The 23,431-nt window shown below is 45.3% G+C and overlaps 1 protein-coding gene and 1 long non-coding RNA gene across 2 annotated transcripts; one reads left to right on the forward strand and one right to left on the reverse strand.

Moving 5' to 3' along the window:
- Positions 1-4,635: 4,635 nt before the first annotated feature.
- Positions 4,636-11,595, forward strand: LOC309342336 (lipocalin-15-like). The gene is made up of 7 exons (XM_081862878.1): positions 4,636-4,985; positions 5,564-5,703; positions 7,272-7,342; positions 8,638-8,751; positions 9,957-10,058; positions 10,514-10,535; positions 11,398-11,595. Exons 1-7 carry the CDS (start codon positions 4,890-4,892, stop codon positions 11,402-11,404), a joined length of 552 nt encoding a protein of 183 aa, XP_081719004.1. The 5' UTR covers positions 4,636-4,889; the 3' UTR covers positions 11,405-11,595.
- Positions 11,596-14,588: 2,993 nt separating this feature from the next.
- On the reverse strand, positions 14,589-17,532 carry LOC309342454. The gene is made up of 2 exons (XR_014156831.1): positions 17,426-17,532; positions 14,589-15,001 (listed from the first exon to the last, which is right to left on the reverse strand). It is a non-coding gene; the product is annotated as an uncharacterized lncRNA (long non-coding RNA).
- Between the last annotated feature and the right edge of the window lie 5,899 nt (positions 17,533-23,431).

Genomic DNA, 23,431 nt, shown 5'->3' on the forward strand with positions numbered 1-23,431 from the left:
AAAAAGGGAGTAAGAGTAAGAATGGGGATGCAAAGCCAGTGTGGTGCAGTGGTTAAGAGCGGTGGACTCGTAATCTGGTGAACCGGGTTCGATTCCCCGCCCCTCCACATGCAGCTGCTGGGTGACCTTGGGCCAGTCACACTTCTCTGAAGTCTCTCAGCCGCACTCATCTCACAGAGTGTTTGTTGTGGGGGAGGAAGGGAAAGGAGATTGTTAGCCGCTTTGAGACTCCTTCGGGTAGTGATAAAGCGGGATATCAAATCCAAACTCTTCTTCTTCTTCAAAGTAAGTTGCAAAAAGGAGGGTGTAGGAGGCTTGGGGAAAGGGTTGAAGATGAAAGCAGGGGCCTGAAAGGGCCTGAAAAACAGGAGATAGAATGAAGCTGAAAATGGGTGCAAAGCAGAGCTGCAGAAAGAAGAGATCAGCAGCTCCGGAAATGAGACCTTCCTTCCAACTCACAGGCAAACTGGCCCCAAGTTGTTAAGGCCTTTATATTCTAACAGTAACACCTTGAACCTAGCCTAGTAGCAGATTGACAACCAGTGCAGATTCCTGATCACTGGTGTTCTATGCTGAGAAGGCCTCACTCCTATTAGCAATTGTGCTGCAGCACTGTTCACTAACTGCTGCTCCCGGTTCAAGTGCATTGCAGTAATGCAGTCTTGAAGTTACCAGTGCATGAACTGCCATGGCCAACTTTTCCCAGTCCGAGCTTTTTCCTGGCTATATTCAATCATTTCAGTGGGTCTAACTGTGTAAATGCCACCCATAGTCTCCCATTATTTCAATATTGTTGCTCCCCCCCCTTCCAAATAGGATGCTCAGCTCCTTTTCTGAGCAAGATTCCCATGCCTTTCAGTTGATTAAAGCATAGCGGTGACAACGCTAAGGTTGCAGGTTCAATCCCTGAATGGGACAGCTGCATATTCCTGCATTGCAGGGGGTTGGACTAATTCAGGGGTCAGCAAACCTTTTCAGCAGGGGGCTGGTCCACTGTCCCTCAAACCTTGTGGGGGGCTGGATTATTATTATTTATTTATTTTTGTATTTTAATATTCTGTTAGAAGCCACCCAGAGTAGCTGGGGAAACCCAGCCAGATTGGTGGGATAGTTAGATAGATAATTTATTACAGTCAAAGACCAGCTCACATAACATAACATGATAAAACAGCGTTCATAAAGATAAAATATGCAATCAGAGCAGATTGCAGCAATAGCTCATGAGTTAAAATTAATATATATACATATACATGTACAACTGAGATTTCGGCTACCATAAAAATTGACCCTGAGGCGACTTCAGCATTTCCCTAGTGAGCTATTTTATTCTAGAGGATGATCTGTGCCTACAAATCTGGGCGCAGAATCTGGCTACCAGCCAGGTCGTCTTGTTATCTTTGCCTAAGAGGAGAGAATTAAGTTTAGACTTGTCTGAATGATTGGCGGGCCTCTTCAGCAAAGGATCAATGGTGTCTCTACGAATCTCAACATAAAAAGGACATCTAAAAAATATTTTTGGGGGGCTTCCTATTTCCCCTAATGGGGTGGGCGGGGTATAAATAATAAATTATTATTATTAAATTATTATAAAAATGAACGAATTCCTATGCCCCAAACATAACCCAGAGATGCATTTTAAATAAAAGGCGACATTCTACTTATGCAAAAACACGCTGATTCCCGGACTATCAGCAGGCCAGATTTAGAAGGCGATTGGGCCGCATCCGGCCCCCGGGCCTTAGTTTGCCTACCCAGGGACTAGGTGGTCCTCAGGGTCCCTTTACAATTCTATGAATCTATGAATCAACCTCTACCACTTTTCTTGCTCTGGGCACACACCAACTGGGAGACAGTTGAGGTCCTTCAGGTTTTGCTGTTTATTTTAAGAAGCCAGTAATTTGAAGGGGGCGTATTGTGTACATTTTCTCTTAAGGCAGCTTGGCTCAGCTGGAAGGCCTTTGCACAAGGGGATTTAGGAAAGCTTCAGGAGGATTTAGATAAAGGCAGGATTAGTTTGCAGGCCACTTCCTCTCTCTCTTGATTGCGGCTGGCTGGGAGTGTCTGCCCACTGGCAAGAAAGCAATGGCTCTTGGCACAGGTTTCAAGCCAGCTCCATCTGTCAACCAAATGACACATCTAGAAGACACCACATTGGTTTCCCCTGGACTAAACAGCTAAGGCTGGGTCTGATTCCCACCCCCAGTATAGGGCAGTAAATATGGAGGAAGGCACTTGTGGGCATTGAGGTCACCAGCATATCCCTGGATAAAGCTAGACCCCTTTGTGAGTCTGTTGCTCTAGGGCCAGGGAGTGCATTCCTGTCTAAAATAGGTTCCTGTCTAAAATAGGTTCCATCTAGATCACTATTATTATCAACCAAAGACTATCACCACCTAGTTTGGATCGATCTTTAGTTTGTTCACCACAAGTTTAGTGAACCACAAGCTTAACATGAGTCAACAGTGTGATGCAGCAGCAAATAAGGTTAATGCTATTCTAGGCTGTATCAACAGAAGTATATAGTGTCCCGATCAAGGGAAGTCATAGTACCACTCTATTCTGCCTTGGTCACACCACACCTGGGGTACTGTGTCTAATTCAGGGAACCACAATTTGAGAAAGATATTGACAAGCTAGAACATGTGCAGAGGAGGGTGACCAAGATGATCAAGGGTCTGGAAACCAAGCCTTATGAGGAATGATTGAGGGAGTTGAGTATGTTGAGCCTGGAAAAGAGGAGACTGAGAGGAGACAGGATAGTCATCTTCAAATATTTTAGGGGCTGTCACATGGAAGATGGAGCAAGCTTGTTTTCTCCTGCTCTGTGTGTATCTTTGTGTGTGTTAAAAATTGGAACATTTCTAGGTAGGGCTGAGAGTGTCCCTTGCCAAAACCCATTGAGAGTTGCTGCCAATCAGTGTAGGCAGTACAGAAGGAGATAGGCCAATGGTCTAACTCTGTATAAAGTTGCTTCCTAGGTTCCTAACTTGTGCATGGATGCAATGAAGCCTTTTGGCCATGAAAACACAAATGTGAATTGCCCAGGTCACCTGCCAATCTGGTCTGGCCCAACCAAATAGACAGCCAGGGGCTCCAGCTAGCAACAGGGGAGAGTTTTGATTCAGTTCACATTTTCAAGGTAAACCTTCCAAATTTTTACTTTCTGGAGCAATGTGCCAACTGAAACACAGCTGCCCTTCGAAATTCTCTAAATTTCACAGATAACGTAAGTCAAGGAATATGTCCAAAAATGCACATGCTAGTGCAAAGTGTGCATGGAATGCATATGCTTCTGAAAACAATATACAAAAATGTGTTGTATTAGGAAAAAAAATGCTTTGCAAGAATGTGAATGCATGCAGGTCTTGTGATCCGAAAATTCGTTCTATGAAAGTTCACTTATCTAAACACAAGGAATTAGTACTGAAACATTGCTATACTGTACACACCGCAAGTTCAGATATCCAAGCAGCCAGGCCTGCATAAAGTACTATAAACAGATAAGCAGCCTTAAACAAGCCTTCTTTTTTAAACTGTTTTACTGGTCCTCATAAGCCATTTCATCAGAAACAGTGTTGGGTGGGAGCGGTAGAATTTGGACAAGGTTCCAGAGGGTTTTTCTGTCCCACACCCCACCCCTTTTTGAGGTCAAAGTTCCACAGTCAGGAATGCTTAGAAATTTCCCCATATAAATCAATTGAGAATGTTGACTAATTATGTGAACGCTTGTCTAACAAACGCATTGCGTTTATTAGGCAAAAGTGCATACAAAATGTGCATTTCAGAAGAAATTTACACTGAAATGCTGGCGAATTTTCATAAGGACTTGAAAAAAATGTTCAACTGGTATGGAAATAATAAATTTAAGAATGGGAAAATGAGAAAAAGAGAGAAACCAACAGGGACAGATTTGCTCTTCCTGAGCGCTAGTAGATTAGGAAATATCACAAGGGGAGTCTCACAGGCCTTGGGGCAGCAGAGTCAGCAATGTGAGGGATGCTAGTGCTTTTCCTCTTCAGGGGGATCTTAGTTTGGGGGTCACAGCTCAGTGGTCAGAGCACCTGCTTTGCAGGCAGAAGGTCCCAGGTGAGGCTAGGCATCTATCTCCCTTGCCTGAAACCATGGAGAGCTACTGCCAGTCGTTGCAGACAGCACTGATTCAAAGGGACCTTAATGGTCTGATTCAGTATGAAGCAACTCCTTATGCATTCCTTCCTTTGTCTTTGGGGGGGGGGAATTGCTCCCCATTTCTGCCCATGCAAACAAATGGACCAAAAGTGCACATTCTCTCATGCAGAGTCAGGAAAAGGGGTCTTGGTTGGGAATACCCTCGAGGGTAGAATATTTGTATACTGCGAACAATCTTTTGGATCATGGGGAGTCATTTTGAAGCGCCCCTTAATCCAACCTGCCTGCTCTCTTTTCTTGTTGTTGTTGGGTCAGGCGAAGGGGCTTACTCAGAGCTGTAGCTACGGGGGAGCTAGCAAGGGTTTTTGCCCAGTTGAAGCCTCCAGTGGGGTGCCATTGAGGCTCCCAGTCTCTCTCTCCCCGCCCCGTCTGTACACAAGTACGGATGGGGAGTGTGCCAAACTGGGTCTTTGACTCGGGTGAAATAAAGCCTGGTTTTGCCCCTGGTTGCTATCCAGTTGCAGCCCAGCAATTATCACTTAATAGGGTGTTACCCAATACCACCTATCCAAGATAGCAGATCCACACTTGGCCAAAGTGTTACATAAGATGTGGGAGGAGACGCTGCAGAGCGCCCTGGCTGCTGTGACACCCAAGGGGATAGGTATAAAGTTGGGCGCCTTTGAAGGAGACGACATCTTCCTCTGCCCAGCTGCTTTTCTCTTGACAGCACGCAAGGAGCAAGAGGAGGCACCCGCAGGATGAGGTCCACCATGCACAGCCTTTTGATGCTCCTGCTTTGCTCATTCTGCGTTCGGGCAGACATTGCCATGCAACCAGACTTCGATCTTCAGAAGGTACTGAGCTGTAGGGAAAGGGTGTGGTCACTGCTGTGCGGAAGTTGCACCCCTTTCTTTGGTTCCAGAGCTAGCCAATAGCTCACACTTCTGCAACCAAGTGCCCTCCAGGAGTTGGTGCTGAAGGAACTCCCACTAGTCCCAGCTAGCCAGAGGCCAGTGGCAAGGGGATGATGGGAGCAGGAGTCCACCAAGTACCATCTAAATTTATACTTGATTTGTTCCTGGCCATTTTCTCTGTCTTTTGATTTTATAATGCTGTCTGGTTGCCAAATTTGAAAGCCTTGTCATCACCTCATGCACTTGCCAGAGTCAGCTTCCCTGACACAGTTGTTGGTTTATTGCTGACCTACACTTCAGTCCAGCTCCTGAGATTTAATCTGGGTGTACATTTATTCTCCTTTTTATTATGGGCTTCTTTTCCTTAGAGGGGTTCCTGTGCTCCACTCCGAGCCTTGGCACAAATAATGCAGGTTAATTGAAATGCACAGAAATGTGGGAAATGCCAGATTTGGCCTTGTCTGGATGGTGGAGTGGAGGGGTGAGACCTCTGGTCTGACTGGAATGGTTTCCTCCAGTTTTCAGGGATGTGGCACATCATGGCCGGATCGTCAAACTGCCCTGTATTCCAGGGCATGAAGAGCCTCATGACAACATCTGCTGCTCTAGTCAAACCCCTTCCAAACGGCGACATGAAAATACTTACTGGCTACCCTTTGTAAGTAACTACTGCTAGTCCCTTAGCTGGCCTTAGGAGCACTTTACATGATTAAGAATGGGGGAGGGAGGGCACATTTTGCGGGGGGGGGGGAATATGCCTCTCCCAAATACCCCCTCCCTGTGAAACCCTTTGAAAATGCTGGGGTAGGATGAAAATGTTCCCTCTTCATTAGACCAAGCACTCTGGTTTCCCTTGGGGGTGTTGCCATGTAGACTACAATGGATTGGTGATCCCTGATGGCTGGATCATAGAGCCAGCAAGGAGAAGCACCCTCTTTCAGAACAGATGTGCCAAATTCTCATCAAAATTTGCTGGGATGGGTTTGGACCATTTCCCTATAAGAAGTTATTTCATGCTCCACCCCCCACCCCCTGGCCACCCTACTCCTCCTGCAAATCAACACTGAAGTGTTATAGTGTCCCAATACTAATTTAATCAGTACTTTCCTAATATTATACATACTGGAAAAGTGACCTGATGCTAATTAAAATATGCAAGTGGGATGATAAAATGAAACCTGCTGCAAATGTTATAATTTATTTGTTTATTTCATTCCATTTCTATTCCACCTTTTTCTAAAATGAGCTCATGGGGGTGTATATGCTTCTGCCTCCTCCTCTAATCCTCTGAATCAACCTGTGAGGTAGGTTAGAGTGAGAGGCAACAAGTGGCCCCCAGTGAGAGCCCTGGTCTCTGAGGTCTTTGTGGTTGCACCAACTACTACACTATCACTGGCTCTCATAATGCAGTTTTCCTCTGTGTAGGGCTTTCTGGGTGCTTTGGACTCCAGTTCCCACCATCCCTGACCATTGGCTGGGGCAGATGCAACATGTAGCCCCCAAACGCCTGTGAATATGTTGGGCAGCTAAATCTTCCCCAGGTCAATATGAAGGAAGAGACCCAGCTCAGCAGATTGTCAGCAACGGCAATGATGCTCCTTTCCCTGTTCTCCCCTCTGAGAAAGGGATTGCGATGTCAAGTGTGCCCCTCTTCCGCATTAAAATATGGGCGAATGAGACAAAGCACCTCTGCTGAAAATGCCCCATGGGGAAGCAGCCTCCATAGTCTAATAGCTCAGTTGGTAGAGCATGAGACTTTTGATCTCAGGGTCGTGAGTTCGAGCCCCACATTGGACAAAACATTCCTGCATTGCAGGGGGTTGGACTAGATAACTCTCAAGGTCCCTTCCAACTCTATGATTTTATATATTTTTGTGGGGCAGGGCTCAGCCTCTTGCTAATATTAAAAATAAAAAAACAGGCAGATTTTACTATCTGGGCCCAGTTGCTTAGTCACATTAAATAGGTCCTTGTAAGAGTAGCTCTGTATACTTACTGTTTTGTAAAGTTTGTGGAGGCTTCAAAGCTACTCAGAATCAAATGATAGCTTAGTAGATAGAGCATGAGACTCTTAACTTCAGGGTTGTCGGTCTGAGCCTCACATTGGGCAAAACATTCCTGCATTGCAGGGGGTTGGACTAGATGACCCTTGTGGTCCCTTCCAACTGTATATAATTCTATGATTTCTAAACCCAGTATGTGCCTTTCCCCCATTTCTCTTTTCAGCCCTGAGGAGTGCAAGAAGGTAGAGATGTACTTTAAGAAGACAGACCAGCCTGCACACTTCACAAACGACGGTAGGGCACAAGTGCTTTAGGGCGTAGAGAGAGGGGAGCAGGGCTGTGCATTAAGGTTTGCCCCCGGAATTGCATTTTCCTGCCCCCCGCCCAGCCTGCCATGATTCAGATGAGGGGATGGACCAAGCAAGGGGTTTCCCAGGCATGGCCAGGGCAGGCAAAAGTCTGCATCTTGGAGGGAAGTCAGGACCATGGAGAGATCCCCTTCTCCTGAGGTCAAACAGCCACGTTGCCTCAGCAAGGTCTTAGGGCCACAGACCTTTCGAGCAGGACTAGCTAGTCATTGACTAGAGGCCTTGCTCCTTGAGGGTGAGTGAAAGAACTGTAGCTTTCTGCTGCAACCCTTGGTTCCTTTGTGGAATAGGATTTTCAGCTGCAGGGATATCTCCTGAGGACTCTCTTGATTTCTTATGGAGCTTGTGGACCAGCCATCAGAGTCTGGTGGCCAAAGTGTCTACTCAGGGAGAGAGGGGAACGTGTCAGTGGACCACCATGAGATGGACATGGGCATGGACCAATCTCCTTCTCAGAGCTGCAGTTGCCTGAGGACTTTGCCTCTGCAGGATTTTGGTCCAGAGCCAGGACACAACTACATCTTGTGTGAGAGGAAAGCCTGGCACGTGACCTCTTTCTGAGTAGGGGCTACCTGTGTGGGTAACTACACATGAGTAATGTGGCAACAGGGACAGTGGGACTCTGCAAAACTGGCCTGCCAAATGGTTATGTGTTTAAAAAATCCTGTGTGCCCCTGAGTCTGTGCAGAGTGCTTTTTTCACTCTCTAAGAGAACCAAGGTTTTGATAAAAAGGCTTGAGACAGAGTGATCCTGAGCATGTACAGGGTACAGGTTGAAACACACATGTTTTGTTATATATATTCCCTTGCCTGCTAAGTGCAAGAACACTGAACACACATTTTTCAAAATTCCTAGCAATTGCCAAATAAATTCTGGTTTCTCTGCAGCCTAGCTGGCAAAAGAGCTTGCCATTCACCTTAGTGGTTCTTGGATCCTTTCCTCCTCTCCCATCTAGGAAAATTGGGGCGAACACTCTAGAAGAGGTCAAGAATCCTTGAGGTGGCGATCTTTGTGATGCTATATAATGCCACACGAGGGAAAGACAGAATGTATTTAGGGTGGCATGGAATAACTTCAGAGTGTGGCTTGGCGGGTGATTATCAATATGATCTGGCTCTGGAAGGATGGGAGGAAGGAAAAGTTGAAAGGCCAGAAGAACAGATTCCGACCCTCCTTCCATGGCCAGAACTAATCGGGGTTCTGTCTCCTCCTTCATTCAGAGAATGCCAAGAGAGATATGCGGGTGCTGGAAACCGACTACACCAACTTTGCCCTCCTCTACACCTTCAAGGAGATTGAAGATGAGCCCAGCAGCACCACCGTCCAGTTGTACAGTATGTGCTCCAATGAGACATCCTTGAGCAAGAGAGAGGAGGGTGGAGGTGGCAAGAGCCGCCATCTTACTTCCTGAGCCATTGATGGCAGAGCGGCGTTGCTAAGTTGGGGCTGCTTCTTTGAATGAAGGGATTGCACACCCTCTGATGCATCCCAGGCAAAAGCAGGGCCCCCTGACTGAATCCCCTGATCGGGACCCCTCACTGAAAATCAGGAGTTGCTTTCTTCTCTGTCTCCTTGGTGCTGTGCTGATTACAGTAACTCTGCAGCCACTTGTCTTCCATGGTTTTATAGGCAGGAGGGTATTGGCGGGGGGTGGGGGAGTTGTAGATAAAACTAACAAACCCTCATTGCCCTACAATAGATTATAATACAGTACAGTACAGTACTAAACAGGGCCAACACAAGGCAATTTGTTGCCTGAAGTGAAAGGTAAGATGGCACGTCTTCCCCGCATATACTGGCAGCTGAATCTCATTTTAGCACTGGTGATAGGGACAGCAGAATTTCAGGGCAGGCTATGTGGCACAGCTCTCCCCTCTGATACCACGCTGCTGCTGCTGCTGCTGCTGCTACCCTCCTCCCCTCCAGCTGCCGCACACTTCATAATAGCATAGGACAGGCTCCATTGCCAAAATAAAAAGTAGCATTCATTTTATGACACTATAAATTATCTGGAATCCTGGGAATTGGTGGAGGATGCAGAGGACTCGATGCCTTCCATAGAACAAGAGTCCCAGCATTCCTTGCAAGGAGGGAGACTGGACCACTAGTTTTAAGGCGGGACGAGACAGATGTTTTGTTATATGTACAGCAGCATCAGCCAGCAAGAGGCACTTTATAAAGCTTAAGAGGCCAGGCCTTTGCCCCAATAAGTATACAGTCTAAAAGTTGATGGAGGGAAGGCCATGAAAACAGAGGTGCCAAGTTGCTCCCAAGACTGAGGGGGCCCATAGCATGTCATGCAAAAGTGGGGCAAGTGTCCAGGCCATGAGGTGCAACCCCTCATTCAAACCACTTCTGAAAGCTCCTCCTCCTCCCTCCTACCTCCAGCCTCAGCCCACAGACTGGAACCCCCTTAGGGTGTTCCCTCCACATGGTAGCCTCTCAAGATTCTACCCTGCCCTGCCCACAAACTGGAAGTTGGTGAAGTTATTGCTCACCACCTCAAACAGAGTCTAATTCTGACCTCCTCTGGATGCAGCCCGCACTCAAGACATCAGCAATGAAGTGCTGGAGAAGTTCAAGGAGCATTACCACAAGGTGGGGCTCACAGATGACCTGATGGTAATCCTCCCCAAGTCTGGTGAGTATAGCATTTGTGATTTGTTTGCCTTTCAGCCTGTCTGGTTTAGCATGGTGCTGGTACTCACCATGAAGTTGCTACAGTAATCTCACACTTTTAACATTTGAAAGAAAAAGGTACCAGTGCTGCATCCCCTTGAGTGCCCCCAGAAAAAAACCACTGCTCATTGCAAGGATAACACTGATTCCCACAAATTGATCCAGAGGTTGGGTTGTGAGTGAAATGGCAGCAAAGGAATGGGCCAGGTGAGATTTTCCAAGCTAGCATATCCATTGGGTATAAGCCATACCACCAGACATATTTTAAAAAAACCAAAAAAAAACCTACTTGTTTTGCCTAGTGGGAGTCAATCCTGACCATTAAGGCCTCCCATGCTTGCTTGACAACTGGATTTCCTAAAGTCACACCTCTGTGTTCTAATATTCATGAACTTCTCTCCCTTTTTTGCATTGCAGATGTTTGCTACAAGCTCCTCAGGTGAGTGATAAGTCTGGCTAAAGAGGGGGTGTTTGCTACATCTGGAAAACTGGAAGCTGGAGGGTAGAGAGTTACTCCCCCCTTTGGTAATGTAGTAATGGGCAACCAGTGTCCAATGGTGGTTTAGACTACCTGGAATCAAGCTATATGGGTGCAGAGAGACAGGACAACACTGGAGGCTCTTGTGGTCTGTTGCGGGGATGGGAAACATCAGCAGCTGCCTAGATGCAGTTGGGCTACAACTCCCATCAGCCTCAGCAAACATGGTCAATGGCCAGGGATGATGGCAACGAGCATCAAAGACCAAGAAACCTCAGGAGAGTTTCCCACTACTGTTTGCAGCCAATCCTTTTTCCTGGGCACAAAGTGACTGTCATTCAACAGTCATTTGGAAGCCCAAGTAATCCTCAGACAAGTCCGGAATCTTGTTTACAGGCAGATGTGGGCTTTTCCCTTCCAAGGTTGTCAAGGGGAGGGAGGGGAGGTGTGCATCTTTGTTTGGGAGCAATGGCAAACCAAGCCCCACAAGAAGGGCCTGCCAACAGCTGCCCCAAGGAAACAGGGCCCTGAATTTTGCTGGCATCACACCAGGGCAAGTGTGGGGAAGCCTTGGCCATGCCAGCTGGGGCTGATGGGTGTTGTGGTTCAGGAGCTGCATCTGGAAGTCCAAACATTGACCAGCCCTGCTGCAGGGCTTTTCTGAGCAGATCTGCCATCTGTTGGTTGCTGTGAAGAAGGTTTGTGAATGGACAACCCAAGAAGAAAAAGAGGAAGAGGTAGTAGTTGGGACAAAATTTTAATACAGTGCCAGTTGCACAGTTCAATACTTTTTCCACATACTATCCTGCCTTTTGTTTTGCAGTGCCTGAAGAGGACCCAATTCATCAGCGGCCAAGGCTTAACCTCCACCCCACTGCAGAAGTCCGGCTGATTCAGAAATTGTTGCTGCTGATCAGATCTCTCGCTCCCTTCTCCCACTACAAGTGTTCCCCACTGCAATCTGACCTCTGCTTCATCCACACCCCACCCTTTCCTGCTGAATAAACAGCTTTACAAGGTGGATTCTTTTTTAGCAATGTGTTTCTTTGAGATAGGCTGTTTTTAGCAAGGATGGCGCAGTAAAATTGAATGGTTAGCATTAGCATCAATGCCTGGAAGGTTTTGTTCCAAAACTGTTATTATATGGTCTCAGACCATTAGCCTAATTGCCCTGTATAAAAGGGTATTGTAAGTATGTGGACAGAGAAGGAGCAACCTACACAGCCAGAAGTGCTAGACGGAGACAAGTGCCAGAGTGAGAGAGAGAAGGCAGGGAAATGTTGGGCATACGATTATTTTTGATTGCTCTGCTGGTGGGTCTTTTGATTCTGTACTTCCTGAAACAGCTCTGGTGGTCATGCAGACGCTTCCCTCCAGGGCCCCTTCCACTTCCTGCCATTGGAAGCATGTGGCGGACTGCGATCATGCTCTATCAAGAGACATTCACTAAGGTACTTCTTTCTAAATAACTGGCTGGGAAGGAGAATTCATGAAGCGAAGCATGACTTATTTTCTTCTCGTGGTAACTGTGGATAACTATGGTCTTTGTGAAACCTTCTGGCATGAATTTTATAGGAGAAATCAGTATGCGATATCTAGGAGACTTGGGGTCCAATCTCCTGGGAGGTGGGGGGGTGTTGAAAGGCAGTTTAAGCACTCATGTTATTTTCACACCAACCCTGTGGTTGGGCTGAGAGCTAGAGACTAGCCCAAGGTCACTCAGTGAGCTCTGGGGCAGAATTGTGCTTTCTACCTGCTTCTCCCCAATCCCAGTCCAACACTCTTGACCATTGGAAAGTCATCAAAGAAAAGCATCTCCCCAGGCCTGGGTACTCTAATAGTTCTAACTTGAAATGCATTTTGAAAGTGCCCAAACCAGGGAACAAATATCCTAGTATTTCTCCACTCAGGAACTGACTTCTTGTTAGCATCTCTGGGTTACAGAAAGATCTCTGAAATGTCCTCAGAGGCCAGTGCACTCTCACACACGTGGACAGAATGAAGATTCAGGGAAAGAAAATCTGATAGCTTAGTTCAGACTGGAGAATAAAAAGCCTTCTTCTTTTTTCAGCTGCCCAGATAAAAAGTGAAATGCACAAATACTTTAAAATCCGATTCACAGTATGAATGACCACTGCCAAATGGGCAAACCCCCTCTTGCTCAAAAAAGTTAAAGGGACAGGAAAGGTTAGCCATGGAGGCATGCCAGGATTGAAACAGGAGGTTGTACAATGAGAGTGGCTCAGATAACTTTACAGAAGAGGGAAGAAAAAAGCTAAGCAATTTATCAGGAACTAGTGATCAGTGTGTCTGTTTCACTTCAGAAGCATAACATCCAGTGGAGCCACATCTTACACTCTTTGCAATGATGTGTTCCCTGTAACTTCCCGCTAGTAGGCTTATAGGCTCATAAACACAGGGGCTGATTCATTTATCTGTTTTAAAATGTTGTTGCACCAGCATTCCTCAAGCAGTTAGTAGCAGTTGGCTCCAAAGGTGGATGGACTACAAGTTAGTGAAGTTATCAGGCATCCCATCTAAAACATACCACACGGCTTGCTGAAGCATTTAATATGCTCCATAAGTAATATGCTTCAAAGTAAGTGGAACAAAACTGTTGCGTTCGCAAAGTAAAGGAAGGATTGAACTCTGATTAATAAGAATACACACAGAGGCTTGAACCAGCAAGACTCTGGGAAGGGTGTGTATAATCATGTCTCTCTGTGCAGCCCCCTGGCCCAGGTAGTTTTTATTCACAAAATAGCTTTTTACAGAGTGTTCATAAGAACCAATCAGATTTCCTCTGAGCATTTCCACAAATCCATGTGGGGACAAAGTTAAACTACTAAAACTAATTAAGCACAAATATTTCTGGGGTAAACAAAGAACAGAACTACAAAGAAGAGCATCTGGCAACCCTGGAGGTAATAAACAAGCAATACATATGATAAGAAGGATGGCCAGGAGGACAGTGACCATTATCCCCTTAATGGGAGATCTGTTTCCTGGCCTTAAGATTAACATCCTACATCAAAGAAACTTGCCCACTATCTTTATGGCCCAGGATGCCTGCCTGGCGAAGCAACTGCTGTGTATGTGACAAGAGAAATGGACAGTAGAGAAAATGGCCAGAGATGCAGAGGTGTAGAATGATCAAGAATCATATCAAAATAGTTTAAACCCAGTCAACACAATGCTTTCATTGCTGACACAGATGGCTTACTCTATATTTGTTATAATTCCTCATAGCAATCCCACCTGATCACTACATCTCTGGATATTTGCACTCCTACATCTCACCATTTTTTATTTTTGTTTTTTATTTATTGTGTACAGAGAAGCTTAAGAGAGGAGAGGCATTGCGTCCTCATAATCTGCCTGCATGTGTTTCTGTATCACATAAAGATCTCTAGCAGACATTCCTAAAGAGAGCGTAGTTCATGTATGTGTTCTTATATCACAGAAAGATGTCTAGCAGACATTCCTAAAGAGAGCGTAATAGCCTTTGCCTATTCTTTTCTAAAACTGAGCAACTAGGCTGGACCCATGTCAGTCTGTTGAGGCAGCACTAAGCATCAGATAAATTTGCGGGAATGTAGTTATAACTTCTTTGATTACACATGAAAAACCAGTTATCCGGTAAGCGCACATGAGCATAATTAAAAGTAATCTGCTGAACACGTGAACAATTCCAACTTGGCCTTCCTGTGTCCAGACAGCAAGTTGCTTTCTTACTGGAATTCACAATCTGAGCACAAGAGGTGTCTGATGGTGCTGCAACTCTAGGTATGTATAATGAGATTGCATCCAGGGGTAACTTCTGCATCACCATTCCCCAATCATGGAGATTGGTATAACCAATGATACCTTTAGGAATCCATTTAGAAAACCACTATCCCATGTGTGTGGCATGTGGCATGTGAAAAGCTGTGTACAAACTGGGATTATACAATTTCCTAAGGTAGTGTGCATATCATATGTTTCACTCAAACAAAAATGAGAGACAGTAGGAACTTTAGCTAAATGCATCCACATATTATAGCTATGACTAGAAGAAGTGTCAGGAGAAAGATATATACATTGAGTACTAGTTATCAAGAAAACAAATAATATACATGTAAAAATCAGCATAGAGTTCATATGTAGCTGAGTAATTAAAGCTACTAAAAAGTCTCTGGTGCTTTTGGAACATCATGATGCTAAAATCGTGTCCTGGCATCAGAGGTCAAGGTCTTCAGCATTCCCCATGTCATCTTCGGGCATCCCTCAGCCTTTCGAGGATGAGGATGGACTCGATGGACTTTTGCACGGGGCTGCTGAGCTTGTAGAGGCGGAGTCAGGGTCATGGTCCTTGCAAAGTCCAGAATGGGATTCTGCAGGCCTTGGTGTCAGAGCATGTCTTGACCTATAGGGATGGATACAGCGACCTGGATGGATACAGTGACCTGGAATCCACACAGGACCTGAGGTAGTAAGAACAGTAGGGCATCCTGCCCCTAGGTAATTAAAGGAACAGGTAATCAAAGGAACAGGTCTCTCTCACTGATGGTTGGGGAGCTGCCGGTACATCACTAGAGGGCGTTCCAGAGGTCGTTCTAGAGATACCTCTTCCCTAGAATGGCATTCCATAGGAGAAAATTTATTAAGAAAGGAAACAGTTAATTAATTTAAGGTAAAGAGAACAGGAGTTAAAGCGCAGGAAGGACATCCATCAACAATATCCTTAGCTTGTGTCAAAGGAATGAAAAAATAGTTTGAAATCAGCTGCATAGTTCCCTGATGAAAAAATGCATGGCTGTCAATTGCATTAGAAAATAATGGATAGAAAGATTTCAAAGCAGAATCAGCATGTTGATTTCCTTCTGAAATTATATCTTCGAATCCTGTATGAGAACAAACATGAGAGTAAACATGAGCAGCATAGAAAGGTGCAATTCTATGTTTTAAGAGATATTTCAGTGTCAAGAACAAAGAGAGTAGATTAAAATCTAGCATAGGAGAAAGATAGGAATTAGCCGAATGCGATAAAAAGATATCCCACTTCACACAAAATCATAAAATGCAGTGGAAGTGTGTAGGCTGGTCTCTGTCAGTTTTCTGATTAGCTGCAAAGAAATATGCCAGTTATTTTCAGAATCCTTATACATTAAAAGACTTTAAAATAGGAATCTGTTTTTGGACAGAAACCAATTTTCAGGGTACCTGTTGAATTAAAACCAGGCATGAATCTTTAGAAGGGTTAAAATAAACTATCCCAATATAATCAGTAAATGCAAACCGATAGGAAAGAGAAGAACTCATTAAGGACTCGTGCTCCTGTTTTAGAAAAAAGCAAACAACAAACAGCAATATCAAATCCAGTGTTAGGCAAATGTAGCCACTCTAAAATCACTATTCTGTCAGCAGCATCTGGGGAAAAACGGAGTCCTATAAGTGAAAACATTGTATCAAGGAAAATAGGTGAAAACATTTTATTAAGAAGAATCACGTATATGAAGTGACTCTAAAACTCTGCAACTCCTGTAAAGTAAATTCATTAGGAATTTTAAGTTCAGGGAGGAAAGGAGAAAAAGAAACAGTCTGCAACAGGTGATGAAGAATGAATCTCACTGTCTGAGGTGGAAATAAGATCTGTATGCTACGTCTTAATTTTATAAACCACCATAGGGAACTGGAACTGAAAAGTAGCAAGTTCTGCTGTCAGTAGATTCAAACCAGCACTGCCCTTAGCGGCATAGTGCAGATTTGTCACAGGAGACTGTATGTTAAAAGCAACTGTGTTAGAAGAGATAGCTGGCTCTGCTAATTTAGCTTCAGTAAAATCCTGACAATCAGCTGGCACAACAGTCTTTGTTCTCCCATTTAAACACAGGCTGGAAGGCCACCTGTCATAGCATTGCCTGTCTTTAGCAGGATGCACTGAAGGAGACAAAGCTGCTGCTACGAGGGCAGATTTGTGAGTCTCGGTGACAATATTCTGGCAAGGCTTACTCATTTGAGCAATCTCTGTTTCTGATATATCACTTTAAGAGCAGTCTTGCAATCAACATTTTCATTTTCATAAGCCAATTGTTTCATTGAAACTTCAGAGTCTTCAAGGTTTGGAATTAAAGTACTGGCTCCTCTTAGCCCATCAAGAATGCCATGCAAGCCATTTTCTGTCACACTTCGCTTCATTTTTTTTTAAATTGTGAATGGCAATGATTCATGGGCTTACTGTTCCTGTGCATTCTGAACAACAGGACAGACTGCTAATAATGGTAATGTGTCAGCTGTTTTTTCTTCACTGCTTCCTTCTGCCATATTTTGAATAACCAATTTTTGCACTGTGGTCAGAACCCCTTGCGGGCGCTGGTCCACCGAAGGTGGCATGGAATTTACATTCGAACCAGGCAAATTTTTGGCAAAGGAAGGTGCCAATGGAATTACCTTTGGCATGACCTCAGAGGAGAGAGGCTGGAAATCGAGAGGCTGAGATGGAGGAAACAATATTACAGTATTTTTAAAATCAGCTAGGGGTTGCAACAATATGGGAACATTCATAGAGACAACTGGTGGTTGCAGTAAAGGGTTAGAAAGCATTCCAACCGCGTCTCTACACAAACGCCAGGTGTGCAAGACTTGTAGAGATGCCTCAGGATGTCTATGGAATGCATCTCCCAGCTCATTCAATTTCTAAATGTCATAAGTACCCCCATCTGGAAACCAGGGGCACAGTCTAGCAATCTCTAACAACCTTTTTTCTACTAAGGGTGCTAAATCCTTATCACGCCCTGCCAGAGCTAGCAATAATAATAAATTATTCCTATGCTTTTCCTGCACTTGTGAAAGCTTGCTCCCCATGATCTCACCTGAAGGGTAATAGACACACGTCTTTGGGGCTCATTCCGAGCGAATGAGATCCTAAGTCCGGGAATCATTTTGCAGGGGAGATGATCCACCGCAACCGAGGGATAGCAGGTTGATAGCTCCAAGGGGAGTCCAATCCTGGAGGTTTCCTTTTGCTGAGTTTTCCTTTAGCTGTGCTTCAAATGCTGAGGTTTTTTACAAGCCTCACACAGTATCCTTTAGGTTGCCTCACATGGTTCCTTTAAGTGGCCTCACACGGTTCTTTAGGTGGCCTCACACGGGGCACCACTATGTTGCGTTCGCAAAGTAAAGGAAGGATTGAACTCTGATTAATAAGAATACACACAGAGGCGTGAACCAGCAAGACTCTGGGAAGGGTGCGTATATGTTACTATAAAGAAGCAATGCGGCAGCAAGAAGCAGCTCAGTCAGCTGCTTGTGGCTGGAAAGCCAAACAGGATGTTTGTGACTGTTGCCATGGGAACAAAGGGGCAGTCCATTCTGTACTGAGCACCAGATGTTAGCTCAGTGAGTGTGTCACATGACCCGTACTGGAAGTACATGGGTGGAGTTTATTCTTACTGCTGTGGAGTGCAGACATGTTTCTCTGTACTGATGTAAGAGACAGAAATAAAAGATGTAAATAGATTTCTGTCTGCTTCTTTCCCCTCCCTGGGGGACACCAAAGGGGAGAGAGGAAGAACGGTGTGTTTTTCTCACAGTCTGAGAAGAATCGCCGAGACCTCGCCTGCTTATCTGCCGGGAGTAGCAGCGGGGAGGTCGCCAAGGAATATCTGCCAGTGCCTACGCTGTGGCACATTCCTCTGACCCAGGCAGAATTCCAACAGTGGTAGCAGATGCCGGTTGCTGGTTTTCTTCGATCCATGGGAGTCTGCATCAAGGAGTAGCAGAGCTACTGTTTTCATCGCTCCATGGAGGCCTGAGGTGAGAAAGCTGATCCTCTGCAGCCAGAAGCTGACCAGAAGAAGCTGACAGCCAAAGCCACGGAGCTCAAGGTATGAGATTTCGGGCTTAAAAGAGTGAATGCAGATTGAGTTATTCTCTGCTTCACGGGGAGCAGCGTATGGGAAAACAGCTCCAGTGAGAAGAGGCCTGCATTCCAGACATTCTTGTGGTTTTTCCTGTACAAGGAAAGGAATGCACTGTTGCTAAGCGATGCCCTTCAGTGAAGGCTGAGCCTCAGAGAGGAGAAGTGAAAGTTACAATGGAATGTTTTGGCTACAGAGTCTGAAGAGCTCTTGGAACTTTCCACTGCAGCCAGTGTCAGAGCTGCCAGGTGCACAAGAGTGTAAACAAACCAGCTTTTGGATTTTAGAGGCTTGTGTTTGAGAGTTAATGCAAGGACTCAAAATGGATGCCAAGAAGGGAAGTTTGCCTTCTCCACCCCTCCTGACCAATGATAATTATGCATCTTGGTCTATTAAGATGAAGGCCCTGCTGCAGAATCAGAGACTGTTTGGGGTGATTGAGAACCCCATCCCTGCAGCACCAACGCGTGCTTGGGAGTCACAGGATGTGAAGGCCAGAACGGCTATAATTCTGTGTGTGTCAGACTCGCAGCTTATCCATATACAAGATTTAGAGCACGCGAAAGAAGTTTGGGACACGCTGAGAAGGACACATCAGAGAGATGCAGGTTCTTCAGCGTTGCTGTATTTTGAGAAGCTGACCAACCTGAGGCTTGCGCCTGATGGAGATGTTCAAGCGCACCTGACGGAAATGAAATATCTGCGTCAACAAATGGTGGAACGCAATTTCCGTCTGCAGGAGGAAGTGTTTTGCTTCATGGTGATAAACAGCCTGAATCGGACTTACAAAACCGTTGCCAGTCAGCTGGGGTCTCTCCCAGCGAATGAATTGACTTCGGAGAGGGTCTTTGCCGTGGTTCTGAATGAACAGGACAGACTTGCTGCCCTGGAGGTCAAGGACAGGGGGAGACAAGAACGGAGTTCTAACACCCCCACTGCTGTTGCTACTGGAGAAAATGCTGTAGCTTTGAAAGTTGTCCGATGTTTCAATTGTGGGCAATCTGGGCATCTTCAGCGGAACTGTAAGAAGCCACGTCAGAACAAAGGAGCCAAGGGAAGCTCCACGAAGACTGAGGCGTCAGGCAGAAGTCATGCCAAGTCACAGACGAAGCCTGCAAAGGCCTTGATATTGAAAGGAACCAAGCCAGAAGTGGAGAACGCTTTTGTCATAGACACGGGCGCGACTTTTCATATGTCCCCAAACAGACAGCTATTTTCGTCGTTTAAGAAGCAAAGCTTCGCTGTACAACAGGCCAACGGTCAAGAGCTGGAAGCCACCGGAATTGGGACTGTGTATCTTAAAAGTCTGAACTTGACTATAAACAATGTTTATTTGGTTCCAGAGTTGAAGTACAATCTGCTCAGCGTTTCGCAGATTGCCAAGAAGGGACTAAAACTGTCCTATGATGATGAAAACTGCGAGATCTACAAAGATGGAGAGCTATATCTTTCTGCCGAAGAGAAAGATGGACTGTATTTGTTGACTTTTGATCAAAGTGATTACATGAATTGTAATTCTAACATGATTTCTTTTGCAGGTGTAGCCAAGAAGAACGCCAACCAGGTCACCTCAAGGGTCAACAGGGCATTTCAGCAGGTGTATGCTGTTGTGATTGGTCCTCTAGCACCTTCTAGAGGCAATGCAAAGTATTACCTAATGTGTGTTGATTCTTTCACAGGTTTTGTCTGGATTTATCTTTTGGAGAGACCAAAAGACGCCTTAGAAAGGTTTAAAGAGTTTTGTGACAAAGTTAAAAATATGCATGATGCTGACATAGATTGTCTTTGCACAGATGAGAAGCCAATTTTTCTTTTACAGGATTTCCAGAGGTTCCTGAAGAAGAAAGGGATAAGACACAAAATTGCTAGCTCTGAAGAAGCTTGGAACAGATGTGTTTGTGTTAGGGTGAACAAAGAATTGCAAAAGGGAATGCATGCGCAACTGCTAAGTTCACACCTGCCAAATGAATACTGGGCTGAATCGCTGATGTCATTCTGTTATACGTGGTTGAGAAAGTTTTCAAAAGAGTTGGGAAGTTCTCCTTTTGAGAAACTGTTCCACAGAAAACCTTCTGTTGCCCATTTCAAGGTTTTTGGGTCTCATGTGAGGACAGAAGCTCCAGGTGGGGTAAAGAATGCCAGAGGCATTTTTGTGGGTTATGAAAAGGGTCTCTACAGAGTAATTTTGTCTGAATCTGGTCAGGTGATTCTCACAAAATTTCTAGAGAGTGCTCCTGAACAGGAGAGAGAGATTGTTAACACATTTCCCACAGGAGATGATGATGATTCTGATGATGATGTTGATTTTATTGAATTCAGTAGTACAGATGATGACAGCGATAGCTCAGACAGCTCAGTTGTCACAGTCATTGAGAGGAAATCTCACGTAATGACTAGACCCTCAGAAGAGGAGGATGAACCACTGATTAAGCTTAGTACTGGTTCTCCAGAGAGTTCAGAGGCTGAACCAGAAAGCAAAGGAGAGCAGCACCTCTTACGTAGGTCTGAAAGAGCAACGAAGGGTATACCACCCAAGAGGTATTCAAAGGAGTTTGCCAACCTAGCTATTGCATGTGTTGCTGTTGTAAACGACCAAGGTCAAATTGAAGCTGTGTCTGAGTCAGAGACAAAGGCACAACAGAGAGTTGCTAACCAAGGTAATGCAGATGCACTCATTCCTTGGAAGTCACACAACCAGAGAGGTACATTGATGAAACCAATGGCGGGTAGTTCCAAGGGTGGAACTGAAACAACAGGGGAGTGTTATACATATAACAACTGTTTGTTTTCTTCTCTGGATGACGCTTTGCTCGCTGCACGCATTGATTCTTTAGGGGGAGTATGTTACTATAAAGAAGCAATGCGGCAGCAAGAAGCAGCTCAGTCAGCTGCTTGTGGCTGGAAAGCCAAACAGGATGTTTGTGACTGTTGCCATGGGAACAAAGGGGCAGTCCATTCTGTACTGAGCACCGGATGTTAGCTCAGTGAGTGTGTCACATGACCCGTACTGGAAGTACATGGGTGGAGTTTATTCTTACTGCTGTGGAGTGCAGACATGTTTCTCTGTACTGATGTAAGAGACAGAAATAAAAGATGTAAATAGATTTCTGTCTGCTTCTTTCCCCTCCCTGGGGGACACCAAAGGGGAGAGAGGAAGAACGGTGTGTTTTTCTCACAGTCTGAGAAGAATCGCCGAGACCTCGCCTGCTTATCTGCCGGGAGTAGCAGCGGGGAGGTCGCCAAGGAATATCTGCCAGTGCCTACGCTGTGGCACATTCCTCTGACCCAGGCAGAATTCCAACAGTATAATCATGTCTCTCTGTGCAGCCCCCTGGCCCAGGTAGTTTTTATTCACAAAAGAGCTTTTTACAGAGTGTTCATAAGAACCAATCAGATTTCCTCTGAGCATTTCCACAAATCCATGTGGGGACAAAGTTAAACTACTAAAACTAATTAAGCACAAATATTTCTGGGGTAAACAAAGAACAGAACTACAAAGAAGAGCATCTGGCAACCCCGGAGGTAATAAACAAGCAATACATATGATAAGAAGGATGGCCAGGAGGACAGTGACCATTATCCCCTTAATGGGAGATCTGTTTCCTGGCCTTAAGATTAACATCCTACATCAAAGAAACTTGCCCACTATCTTTATGGCCCAGGATGCCTGCCTGGCGAAGCAACTGCTGTGTACGTGACAAGAGAAATGGACAGTAGAGAAAATGGCCAGAGATGCAGAGGTGTAGAATGATCAAGAATCATATCAAAATAGTTTAAACCCAGTCAACACAATGCTTTCATTGCTGACACAGATGGCTTACTCTATATTTGTTATAATTCCTCATAGCAATCCCACCTGATCACTACATCTCTGGATATTTGCACTCCTACACAAAACCAGGAGCACATGCATCTCTGGGTGCTGTCCTGTCTGTTTGCAACATCACTTTTTGGTGTGGCTGCATAAGGAGCTTACAGATGGGCTGAGATCTAAGATGGGCATGTACAAAGAACCCCTCACTTCTGCAGGGGTTGCGGTCTGGGTCCTTGCATGCCAACAGCGGAGCACACGTAAGTCCTGTTAAGCATAATTATTTAATTGACACTGAAATGGGGAATGCCTGTGTGTAATTGAAACGGACATGGGGGATATTTCACTGGAGTATACCTGTAGGGACTGGGCAGAGGAGGAATGGTGGAGACCGCCTCCCCATGCTGCCCCTTCCAGGGAGGAGGAAGAGGAAGACAGTATAGATTTACAACAGGGAGGTCGCAGCTCAGAGGCAGATGAGAGGGAAAGCTGGGAAATCATGGGAGAGCCAGAACAACACCCAGCTGATACATTGTCATTAGAATGCATTCCAGACCCTCCATCTCCCAGAACCTGGCGAGCCTTAAAAGCAGAAGAGCAAAGAGGTCAAAGACAGAGGGCATGGAGCAGCACATGTAGAGGAGACAATGAGAATGACGAATGAGAGAGTGGGCGATACAGGGAGAGGGGGTGGAGATTCACTTGGGACAACGCCATTATCCAAGAGGCTGGGTTCTATAGCCTCTCTCTGTAAAGATTGAAATCAAGAAGAATGCTAAGAGACCTTTCCTTGTCTTTATACTTTCCTGGGGAACCTACTGGGAGCCACTGACAGCATCCTGACAATACCAAGTTAGAAACAGCTCTCCTTGAGTGCCTAGAATAGTTGATTCAGGTAGGTAGCTGTGTTGGTCTGACACAGTCAAAATAAATAAATAAATAAATAAATAAATAAATAAAGTCCAGTAGCACCTTAGTGACCAACTAAGTTTGTTCTGCGTATAAGCTTTCATGTGCATGCACACTTCTTCAGATACACTGAAACAGAAGTCACCTTATATATAGTGGGAGGGTGGGGGTTTTCTCAGAAGGGTAGTAAGAGATGGGTGATTGACTCAATGGGTATGGTAAACCTGTTGATGACTGTT

Source organism: Podarcis erhardii (genome assembly GCF_964252035.2).
Source record: "Podarcis erhardii genome assembly, chromosome: 5".
In the NCBI taxonomy this organism is placed as follows: Eukaryota; Metazoa; Chordata; class Lepidosauria; order Squamata; family Lacertidae; genus Podarcis; species Podarcis erhardii.

Excerpts from the sequence above, each read along its gene's own strand:
- LOC309342336 (XM_081862878.1), top strand. The coding sequence starts at position 4,890 with ATGAGGTCCACCATGCACAGCCTTTTGATGCTCCTGCTTTGCTCATTC. Across the intron at positions 7,343-8,637 it reads TGCACACTTCACAAACGACG|AGAATGCCAAGAGAGATATG; the intron begins GTAGGGCACAAG and ends TCCTTCATTCAG. Across the intron at positions 10,059-10,513 it reads GGTAATCCTCCCCAAGTCTG|ATGTTTGCTACAAGCTCCTC; the intron begins GTGAGTATAGCA and ends TTTGCATTGCAG.